At 46.4% G+C, this 12,325-nt stretch overlaps 1 protein-coding gene across 1 annotated transcript in view; it reads left to right on the forward strand.

Moving 5' to 3' along the window:
• The window catches only part of prkcab (protein kinase C, alpha, b), a 365,814-nt gene that overhangs the window by 319,726 nt on the left and 33,763 nt on the right, over nucleotides 1-12,325 (forward strand). The window contains exons 11-13 of the mRNA XM_080209359.1: nucleotides 3,953-4,044; nucleotides 5,506-5,568; nucleotides 8,602-8,740. Coding sequence (XP_080065485.1) covers nucleotides 3,953-4,044; nucleotides 5,506-5,568; nucleotides 8,602-8,740 — 294 coding nt within the window. The remainder of the gene's footprint in view (nucleotides 1-3,952; nucleotides 4,045-5,505; nucleotides 5,569-8,601; nucleotides 8,741-12,325) is intronic.

Here is a 12,325-nt window from a genome sequence, read left to right on the forward strand (position 1 = left end):
CAGTCAGAATCCAGAGTGTCACTTCTCACTATATACACACACAGATGAGACTCCCTCATTGGACAGCCAATCATTACCAATCTTTTTGGCCAACCAAACAAATCAAATTAACTTCGGGACAAACTAAATGGGGCAGCTCCCAAAAGGAGGGGAACCGCCCAAAACAAAGGACAAAGTAGAAAGGAAACTTAAAATATCAAATCAAAATGTGCTTGAAGAGTTCAGTAATGCACCCCAGTCCCTGCGGGGCACAGTGGGCAGTCATTACTTCAGTCAGGGAGCTCATTGTCCAAGAGGCCAACCTCATAGGCCTCGTTGAGTCATTACAGCCTCACTCTCCTCCTTTAAGGCACTCATTAAAACCTGCCTCTTTATCCAAGCTTTTGGTCATTCCTCCCCCACTATCTCCTTACGTGGCTGTGTCAGTTTTGTTTGATCATTGCTCCTATGAAGCATCTTGGGACATATAGATGACTTACTGGATAAATTCAGCTGTCAGTCAGAGGAACATTGGGCTGTTTATTTACATTTTTGGGATCTACTTTGGAAACTGATATGGGCTGATCTACCTCTGTAGCAACTCTGGCACGCAAACTTTGAAACAACCTGCTCGGTAAATATGATGAATTCTGTCAGTCATAGTTAAACTGTGTCCTCCTTGCGATGTGAGTGTTAACCGGCCATTATTAACACTCAGTGGGTAGCATTTTAATTTGGAGCCATGCCTTCACTCCTGAGTTAATTCATAACAGTAAAATCACCATGGAATGATAATAATTGCCACAGATAGCTCCATTTGTAGCTTCACGCTTTGAGACAGTGTGACGTGAAAAACACATTACATGTTGCGATGTCGATAGAGCAACAAAAATCAAAGGAAGAACTTGCATTTGTAAAGCACCTTCCCCATCCACAGCCACTGAACTAACTTTAGAAGTGTGGCTGCTTTTGTTTTGGACATAAATGTGACAGTAAATGTTTTGCACAGCAAGCTCCCACAGATGTGGGAGAAGGGATTGCAGATTGACACATGGGCCTACAGGACCTTTGTCGAGTGGCCCTAATTTCAAAGAGCAAAGATGGGACTGGAGGGATGTGGTCCCCGGAACAGTCGGAAAATTACAGCAAAAGAACAGGCCCTTCGGCCCTCCAAGCCTACACCGACCATGCTGCCCAGTTTACGTAAAGCCCCCTACCCTTCCAGGGACCATATCCCTCTATTCCCATCCTATTCATGTATTTGTTAAGATGCCCCTTAAAAGTCACTTCCGCATCCACTTCCACTACTTCTCCCGGCAGCAAGTTCCAAGCACCCATCGCCCTCTGTGTAAAAAACCTGCCTCGTACGTCTCCTTTAAACCTGTGCCCCCTAGTAATTGACTCTTCCACCCTGGGAAAAAGCTTCTGACTGTCCACTCTGTCCATGCCTCTCATAATCTTGTAGACCTCTATCAGGTCGTTCCTCAACCTCAGTCGTTCCAGTGAGAACAAACCAAGTTTCTTCAGCCTCTCCTCATAGCTAATGCCCTCCATACCCGACAACATCCTGGTAAATCTTTTCTGTACCCTCTCCAAAGCCTCCGCATCCTCTGGTAGTGTGGACACCAGAATTGAACACTATATTCCAAGTGCGGCCTAACTAAGGTTCCATAAAGCTGCAACATGACTTGCCAATTTCTAAACTCAATGCCCCAGCCAATGAAAGCAAGCATGCCGTATGCCTTCTTGACTACCTTCTCCACCTGCATTGCCACTTTCAGTGACCTGTGCACCTGCACACCCAGATCCCTCTGCCTATCAATACTCTTAAAGGTTCTGCCATTTACTGTATATTTCCTATCTTTATTAGACCTTCCGAAATGCATTACCTCACATTTGTCTGGATTAAACTCCATCTGCCATCTCTCCGCCCAAGTCTCCAATCGATCTATATCCTGCTGTATCCTCTGATGGTCCTCATCGCTATCCACAAATCCACCAACCTTTGTGTTGTCTGCAAACTTACTAATCAAACCATCTCATCTGAGGTCCTTGTTAAAACTCACTATAGCACAAAACCCATACAAAACTGTTGGATCAGACTTAGAACATAGAACACTACAGCACAAACAGGCCCTTCAGCCCACAAGTTGCACCGATCATATCCATACCTACCAGGCCTATCTATAACTCTCAATCCCATTAAATCCCATGTACTCATCATGTACTTGTTTAACTGGAGCACAGATTGTTGCATGATTTGCTTTATCATTAATGCAATGTGTATCCATCAGCTTGCTTCTTTGTATATTTGATGACAGGTTTGTGCTTTAATGAACCAAGGTGCCCGTGTCCATTGTCTCAACCCACCTCTGCTCACGGGCAGAGACAGAATAAATTACAGGATGTTGGGTCAGCCCTCACGAGAAAAATAACAGCGCTTATCAACCAGCAAGTTCGAGAGATTAAGAGATATGTCATGGGCGAACATTTTACGGCCGCATACGTCCCAGACGCCACCTGAGGTCAATGGACCTTTGTATGGTGTGTCTCCCGCCCGCTATAATTCCCATGGCAGGCGGGACAGGAAAATTCCATTCCTTGTGTTACAGATTTCCAGAACATGATGCTGAATTTATGAATCTCCGCCGTTTCCATTGCACAAACAACACCTCACCCACGACAACTTTTGAGAACTTCCAAGGTTTGCATATTAATTTGAACTCACCGCAAACCTTTGGGATTGGAACTTAAAAATTTGAAAAGCTAAAACTTCATAAAATTAAAAAGTTTGGAGCTGGAACTTAAAAAAATTGAAAAGTTAAAGATTTTACAATTGAGTATTTAGAAGAAGAAGTTGGAGTTGGAATTTGGCTCTTTTCCACCCTCCTGCTCCATCATTCCCTCACTTATTTCTCAATCCTTGAATCTGGTTAATTAAGGGGAGACACTGTCAGTCTTTGTTCGTACATGCTCTGTGCTGTTATCAGCTCACTTTTCCAGCAGGTTACAGCACAAGAATTATTTGAGCTGAAGGATGTAGGAATAAGTCTTAGAAGACATGTGATGGGTTGTCACATCCAGCAAGATCCAGCCGAGTTTCTTTTCAGACGTGTCGATTGAAAGTGAAACACTGGGGAGACCTTGGCTGATTTCCTTTAAGTGGTGTGATATCTGGGAGTTCAGCTGCAAGGACAGACCAGATGATAATTTCATGGCACAGACATCCATACAACAGTTGCTCAGTATTGCACTGGGAGAGTCAGCCTAGAGAGGGGTTTGAACTAGGTCTCCAGAAGTTAAAGTAGAAAAAAAATCCTCATGTTTGCAGCTGTCTGGGGACAGACCCTCTCACCAACCCCCCCCCGTAGTCTGAGGATGGATCCTCTTCACTGCGGTTGTCCCTGGGCAGACCCCCTCACCCCCATGGTCTGAGAATGGACTGTCTTGTCTGCAGCCAAAACAGACCCTGTAGTCAGAGTGGTTTGAATAGAGGCCCCCTGCATCACCTTCCACAGCGATCAAACAGAGAAAAAAGTAAAGCAACAGGCTGTGACCCTCCTGCCCTTTACACCTACCCTGGAAAGTGTTGATCCCCCCTGGTCATAGACTAGGGGCCATTGCAGTTCCCTTGCAGCCGACGAGAGGGTTTCCTTTCTGCTCACTTAGTCTGGGGCAGCACGGTGGCACAGTGGTTAGCACTGCTGCTTCACAGTGCCAGGGACCCAGGTTCAATTCCCGGCTCGGGTCACTGTCTGTGTGGAGTCTGCACATTCTCCCTGTGTCTGCGTGGGTTTCCTCTGGGTGCTCCGGATTCCTCCCACAGTCTGAAAGATATGCTGGTTAAATTCTCCCTCAGCATACCCGAACAGGTGCTGGAGCGTGGCGACTTGAGGATTTTCACAGTAACTTCATTGCAGTGTGAATGTAAGCCACCTTTTGACACTAATAACCTTTAAATCTTCCATTCCAGGATCGACTTTATTTCGTCATGGAATACGTGAACGGCGGTGACCTCATGTACCACATTCAACAAGTCGGAAAGTTCAAGGAACCCCAGGCAGTGTAAGTATTTACCCCGTGACCCCCTGTGAATCTAGCCTTCTCATGATGTTGTTATGTATTGTTCCATCAGCCCTGCCTGCAGAAAGCAATGTTTCTGTGTCTTCACCGGGAGGGATGGACATGAGCCGGATTTCTTCGGGGTGAAGGAGCTCTTGCTGCGGGCAATTGGGACTAGCTTTGGGGTTTAAAGAAAAGGGCAGCATGGACAAGTTGGGCCGAAGGGCCTGTTTCCATGCTGTAAACCTCTACGTACACGAGCGCCCTGAGTTGCAGTAGTCTTAAAGGCTAGACACAGTGTAATTGTACCTCTTAATCCAGCAGATAAATATATCTGTACAGCAGTGGGCAGCCTGCAGTCCGGGGGTCACATTAGCGTTCTGAGTGCGACCCAGGAGACGTTTTGTTGACCGTTGCCCACGCACAGGGTTGCCGCATTCCGCTGATTCCCGTCCGCGTATTTTTTTCCTGTTGGTGTGACTGAATTGATTATCATGTAAAGCCAGGGTGAGTGAAATAAGGTGTGTGCTGATTGCCCACAACATCGGCTGTGAGAGCCGTGCATTCCCTCTGTGTCCAAATTATTTCTTCTATTTTTATCATTTGAAATTAATGACAGTTCTGTTAATATAGAACATGGAACATTACAGCACAGTACAGGCCCTTTAGCCCTCAACGTTGTGCTGAGCTATGTCTGAACCCAAGATCAAGCTATCCCACTCCCTATCATTCTGGTGTGCTCCATGTGCCTATCCAATAATCGCTTGAAAGTTCCTAAAGTGTCCGACTCACAATCACGGCAGGCAGTGCATTCCACACCCCAACCACTCTCTGACTGAAGAATCTACCTCGGACATCCCTCCTATATCTCCCACCATGAATCTTAAAGTTATGCCCTCGATATAAGCATTTTCTATAACTCTTTATGAAATATTCAGTGTGTAGTAAATGTATTCAGTCTTATTCACAGGCTCATGGTTAGTGAACAAGCCCGATTTCAATCTTGCGGTCCACTGAGATGAAGGAGGCTCAATCATACAGCCCACTCACTGACCTCGGTTACCCATCACTGCTGTGCAGCGAGAGAAGAATATAAATCCCCGTGTGGGCCCATTACAAGCTGCACCCCGTCTCACACACACACACACACACACACACACACACACACACACACACACACACACACACACACACACACACACACACCACACACACACACACTACTTGTCCACTCCATTCCCAACTCAGAGTAGAAATCCGGGCTGCTGTGTCATCTTTTTGTCTTCAGTAATTTATGAAGGCAGTTTGATTGAATTTGCAGAATTCATAAAAGGATTCCTCCACCTTAAGGGGAATATTCTGTAAGAAATCTTCAGTTGAAAGATTTGAGGTTGTTGGTAATATCTGGGCACCATTTCAAGGCTGTTTCAAGGCAAGTTATCTTGATGTTTCATTTCTGTCTAGGTTTTACGCAGCAGAGATCGCTGTGGGGCTGTTTTTCTTACACAAGAAGGGGATCATTTACAGGTAAGTGTTGGATCCTAGATAATGGCGATAAGCTTACCCTCAGTTCCAATCTGCACAGCTGCAAAGAAGCAAGATATAAAAACCTACAATGTACTGTTTAGTAAATAACAGCAATGTTTAGTGATATCCATCACGCGACCTCTCGCTCGGTGAGATAATGTCAATGAAGAAAAAGCCAGGAATACAAATATTAAATGTACAAAGGCAGCACTGCTTTCTTTGGGGAATGAGCAAGACTTTCCACAGGATTTCTTCTAAGATTCATTGCCTCCCCACACCCAGAACACAGGATAGCCGATAGATTTGTGATCTGGTAACACGGTGACTCCTAAACGGAAATCTGAGCAGTTCACCTGAACATGGCATCTTTAGGCTTATGCAGTGAGTCTAAGGAGGGGAAATGAGAAAGAAAATGGTAACAAATTATAATAGTTTGCTTCGAATTGTTTATTGGTAAATGTTGAAAGCTGTCTACACATTTACCATACTCTGTATACTATAACATTGATAAAGACAATGATTTGATTTGATCTATTATTGTCACATGTACTAGTAAGAAGTCTCACAACACCAGATTAAAGTCCAACTCCAATCCAACGCCAGCATCTCCACAACAAGTATTAGTATACAGTGAAAACTATTGTTTCTTGTGTGCTATACGGATTGTTCATAGAGTACATAAGGGAGAAGGAAAGGAGAGGGTGCAGAATATAGTGTTACAGTCATAGCTAGGGTGTAGAGGAGGATCAGGTAGGTCCATTCAAAAGTCTGATGGCAGCAGGGAAGAAGCTGCTCTTGAGTCAGTTGGTACGAGATCTCAGACTTTTTGTATCTTTTTCCTGATGGGAGAGAGAATGTCCGAGGAGTGTGGGGGTCCTTAATTACGCTGGCTGCTTTTCTGAAGCAGCGGGACGTGTAGACAGAGTCAATGGATGGGAAGCTGGTTTGCGAGAGGGACTGGGTTACGTTCACGATCCTTTGTAGTTTCTTGCGCTTGGGCAGACCAGGAGCCATACTAAGCTGTGATACAACCAGAAAGGATGCTTTCTATGGTACATCTGTAAAAGTTGGTGGGAGTCGTAGCACATTGGGTTTGAATTAGATCAAGATAGGTATGTCTTCCTTAAAGTTTATTTATTAGTCACAAGTAGACTTATATTCACACTGCAATGAAGTTACTGTGAAAATTCCCTAGTCGCCACAATCCAGCCCCTGTTTGGCCACACTGATGGAGAATTTATCACAATCAATTCACTTAACCTGTACTTCTTTGTGTGGGGGAAACAGGAGCACCCGGAGGAAACCCATATAGTCACCAGGGAGAATGTGCAAACTCCAGACAGGTAGTGGCCCCAGCTGGGGATCGAACCCGGGTCCCTGGCGCTGTGAGGCAGCAGTGCTAACCACTACGCCGCTGTGCTGCTCCCTTTTGAGGCTTGAGATAATTTTGTCTCCCTACCAGCAGCTGTTGGTTAATGTGCCCCACATCTGTGTTGTGAGTGATATTCAGTACTATTTACCGAATATCTAAGCACTCACTCCGATCCAGGAGGTGATGTATTCCGAGATCTTGGGGATCTTGCAGTTCTTTTCACTCAGAAAGGATGGGAAGAAGAGTAAAAAATGTTGGGTGGGATCTTGAGCCCACACTCTCAGTCTGTGAGAGACTGCCACCGGGTTCGAGGCCCGTTGAAACCCGAAAATCGTGAATCTCGCCGGCGAGAACGTGGTTTCTGATTTCCGCTGCCCCCTGCTGGTGACGTAATCAGGTTCACTTCCATAGCGGGCAAGAGCCAGATTTCCATACATTTCAATATCGTTAAAGACACCCCCCCCTGCGCCCCCCTCCGCCCCACCCCCAATACACCAGTAGATTTCCATATGGTTACATCAGGTTCACCCAGACGTGATCCTGTTGTAGGGATCCCCACCTTGGGATGAAAGGTCAGTATAACCCCTGGACGAGAGGGACGTGGCGAGAAAGTGCCCAGGCAGTGCCAACATGTACCGGGGGGCAGTGCCAGGGGCACACTCTAAAGGGAGCCCTACATGCAAGGACTCAGCTATTTGGGATGAAGATGGGTGAGATTCTTCGTTTTACAGTTATCAGAGCACCCTTTAAAAACCGCGCTCCAACCTCAGCGGAGCTGGTTTCCCGCCACTAACAGTCTCTCTCCGCCAGAGCAATCGACACCCACTCATTTTGTTGGCAGTTAAACAGACAAGATCTGGAGGGAAAACAGGCCAGTGGAGTTCCACACCTGCCTTCTCACCAGGACTAACACTCTGCCAAATTCTCGTAAGATTCCGTCCCCCGTCACAGAAACAGTGTGGGGAGCTGGGCGGTGCTGACACATTCCTGGTTGTTGGTTTGGAACAAGGGATTGGCTTGCTTGGCCACTTAGAGAAGAGTTAAGAGCCAACAGGCTGGTGCAGGGCAGACTGGTATAGGCCAGGCCCAATGTGATACCAGGCCTCCTTCTTTAACAGAAGTTAATAAGAACCAATTAATTTTTCCCAGTAGTTTCTTGGTTACATTAGCAGGCCCAATGAGCCTGATGCACAGTGAGATTCAATGTGGTGTCAGAGCTGGAGAAAATTGTTGTAACCATTGCGTAGTTTCAGAGTGTGAAATTTATAGAATCCCGACAGATCAGAAGGAGGCCATTTGGCCCGTGGAGTCTGCACCGACCACAATCCCACCCAGGCCCTATCCTCACAACCCCATGTATTTACCGTAGCTAGTGCCCCTGACACTAAGGGGTATTTAGTCTGGCCAATCAACCTAACCCGCACATCTTCGGAGTGTGGGAGGAAACCGGAGCACCCGGAGAAAACCCACGCAGACACAGGGAGAACGTGCAAGCTCCACACAGATAGCGACCCAAGCTGGGAATCGAGCCAGGGTCCCTGGTTGATCATACCTTAATAGTGGGTTCATCCTTCGGAACATGGAGATTAACGTACTGTCAAAGCAGCCAGGATCTCCACCTTGATTATCACTGATTTAATCCACGTTTTAATTGTTTACAGAGATTTGAAGCTGGATAATGTGATGCTGGATGCCGAGGGACACATTAAAATTGCAGATTTTGGCATGTGCAAAGAGGGCATTTTCGACAGTGTGACAACTCGAACCTTTTGTGGGACCCCAGACTATATAGCACCAGAGGTAAGGCCAATGCCAAGTCCTAGCTTATCAGTACATACGCTATTCGGGGAGGTGTGGGGTAATGGTGCTGTCACTGGACTAGTAATCCAGAGAAGCAGGGTATTGCTGTGGGGACCTGCGTTCTAATCCCACCAGGGCAGATGGTGAAATTTAACTTCAATAAAAATCCAGAATTAAAAGTGAAGAGAAGTCTTTTAAAGTGAAGTTTATTTATTAGGCTTTCATTCACACTGTAACAAAGTTGTTGTGGAAATCTCCTAGTCGCCACACTCCGGGTGCACTGAGGGAGAATTTAGCACGGCCAATGCACTTAATCTGCACATCTTTGGACTGTGAGAGGAAACCAATGCACCTGGAGGAAACTCACGGAGACACAGATAGAATGTGCAAACTGCACACAGACAGTGATCCAAGCCAGGAGTTGAACCCAGGTCCCTGGCGCTGTGAGGCTGCAGTGCTTACCACTGTGCTGTCCTAATGATGACCATGGAACCATTGTCATAAAAACCAACTTGGTTCACTAATGTCCTTTCAGGAAGGAAATCTGCCATCCTTACCTGGTCAGGCCTATATCTACAATGTGTTTGATTCTTAATGTCCTCAGGAATGGGCAATAAATGGCACTCACCTGCTGTGAGCAAATAAAAAAATTGCTATCAGACAGATCACAGAAATTAGTTACTTCCAGGTCTCTTTTGAGTCTCATTAATGAAGAGTGAAGGAAGTGCTGGTTAGGTGCATTGGCCACGCTAAGCTCTCCCTCAGTGTACCCCGAACAGGTGCCGGAGTGTGGCGAGTAGGGGATTTTCACAGTGACTTCATTGCAGTGTTAATGTAAGCCCAATTGTCGATTAATAAATAAATAAACTTTAGAAGTCCCAACTTTATTGACATTATTGCAACATGGGAATGTTGCCAATGCCATGGACCCAGCCACGGAGCAGCACAGTTAAATATTACAACGTGCACTGCAGCACCAGCTGCCCTGAGAAGCCCGTGTCCACCTGAGATGGTGAATGGGCCCAGCTCCTCTGGGCTGCTGCAACTATCCGGCCAGTTACCCTCTTCATAGATAAATAATAATTAACAGCCAGAAAATTATCTCACCCAACCAGTATTTAATTCTGTGTACAGTGCTTGATGCAATTTCCCCCGAACCGGATGTATCCTCTGTTGCGTTTGTCAGGTTATTATAGTCACAAAATGTCAGCATTTGTTGCCGCCTTGCTCTTCAGGGACAAATTGTCTTTTCGTGCAAGTTTCTTAATTTGCTGCAGATTGTACTGCGGTGAGTCCAGTGCAGTGTGAAAGCGCTATGATACATTGATTACTCAGCGGTGAAAGTATAACTCCGCAGTTTGCTGTTGGGCTGTACGATATATTTTGTGTAATCTGGAGCTTTGTTCAGACAGTAATTTTGACGTCACTGTGTCCAGGAGTCTGTGCAGATCTGAGTCTCTTGCTGCCAGTTCAGTAGCACATTGCAAAACAAAAATGAGAAATTGGAAATGTCACTCTGCGTTAGGTTAGCAAGAGTCAGTGACAGGATGGAGATTGACAGCTGTCACTTCAGCTACACTCTGACATTGGAGGAGAGGTGAGGCTTGCAATTTTGCACCAGTTTATCAAGAGTTTTATGCTGCTTAAGAAAGGGAAAAGCAACTCCCCATCCTCCTCGCGTGCAAAATAACCACACAGTTACTCACAGAGTGTGACAATTTTTGTGACTGCAATTTGAAAAGGTGGTACAGTGGGTTAGCACTGCTGCCTCACAGCACCAGGGACCCGGGTTCGATTCTCAGCTTGGGTCCCTGTGTGTGCAGAATCTGCATGTTCTCCCCGTGTCTGCATGGGTTTCCTCCTAGTGCTCCAGTTTCCACCAAGAGGCTTGCTGGTTAGATATATTGGCCATGCTAAATTCTACCTCAATGTACCTGAACAGGCCCAAGAGTGTGGTGATTTTCACAGTAACTTCATTGCAGTGTGAATGTAAGCCTACTTGTGACACTAATATATAAGCTTCAAACTTCTTCCCCACTCGCATCTTCATGTGTTATTATCGCTCTGGCCAGTGTAGTTTCCTGCCACTAACTTCAGAGTCCTGGAACAATTGGGATGACATGTTTGGTTCCAATGCACTGGGCTCCATGTCTCAAGCATTGAGCTGCATAAAGGGTGGCATGGTGACACAGTGGTTAGCACTGCTGCCTCACAGCGCCAGGACCTGGGTTCGATTCCCGGCTTGGCTCACTGTCTGTGTGGAGTTTGCACATTCTCACCGTGTCTGCGTGGGTTTCCTCCTGGTGCTCCGGTTTCCTCCCACAGTCCAAAATTGTGCGGGTCAAGTTGATTGGCCGTGCTAATTTACCTCTTAGTTTCCTGGGAAGTGTAGGTTAGAGGGATTAGTGAGGTAAATATGTGGGGGATTGTGGGTGGTGCAGACTCAATGGGCTGACTGGCCTCCTTCTGCACTGTAAGGATTCTATGCAGAAGCAGATTGGAAGGTCACCAGTTATTGGATGGTTCATCCCTGCACATATCCAACTCCCAGTGGGTGACTAGACTTGAGACATTTTAACCATTCAAAGAGCAAGAACAAAACAGCCCAGGAAACAGGCCCTTCGGCCCAACGAGCCCGCGCCGCCATTTTAACATTACCAGTCCCCCCCTCCACCCATGACCCTTATCTATGCTTATGGCATTCCATATTGAGGGAAAACTAATTTAGGGACAATTTATTACACCAATCAGCCCAGTAGCACATCTTTGGGGTGTGGGAGGAAACCGGAGCACCCACAGCTTTGATCTAACTGATGATTGAATTGCGTACCTGCTTCAGGCGAGGACACAGATACAGAACCACATGAGCACAGCAGCAGCTGACTAGCAAGATTCTGTGTTCAATGCTGTTACTTTCTGTCCAATTAATCACTGGGTTCTGGAAAGCTGGAGTCGGAGGCAGCTTGTTAAGCCCCAACTTCCCAAAGTAGAGACCACTGGGAAACGGCAGTGACAGGAAAAAGGTGGATTTTTCTGCACCTTATTGGTGCAGTTTTCACAATAAGTGCCAGATCCAATAAAATCTCGGGAGCCAAGTCTGGTCCAATAAACCCTTGGCAGGTAAACAGAATTGGAAATACAGTGCAAGTGGTTCTGGACTTCTCCCAGGAATTCATCCTCCAATTGGATATGCCAGATATTGGGCATGGGAGGTATTTTCCCAGTGCGATGTAGTGTCCCAGTGCGATGTACTATGCCAGTGCGATGTACTGTCCCAGTGCGATGTACTGCCCCAGTGCGATGTACTATGCCAGTGCGATGTACTGTCCCAGTGTGATGTACTGTCCCAGTGCGATGTACTATGCCAGTGCGATGTACTGTCCCAGTACGATGTGTACTGTCCCAGTGCGATGTACTATCCCAGTGCGATGTACTGTCCCAGTGCGATGTACTATGCCAGTGCGATGTACTGTCCCAGTGTGATGTACTGTCCCAGTGCGATGTACTATGCCAGTGCGATGTACTGTCCCAGTGCGATGTGTACTGTCCCAGTGCGATGTACTATCCCAGTGCAATGTACTATGC

The sequence above is a fragment of the Carcharhinus amblyrhynchos genome, chromosome 21 (assembly GCF_965287045.1).
Source record: "Carcharhinus amblyrhynchos chromosome 21, sCarAmb.v2.hapA, whole genome shotgun sequence".
In the NCBI taxonomy this organism is placed as follows: domain Eukaryota; kingdom Metazoa; phylum Chordata; class Chondrichthyes; order Carcharhiniformes; family Carcharhinidae; genus Carcharhinus; species Carcharhinus amblyrhynchos.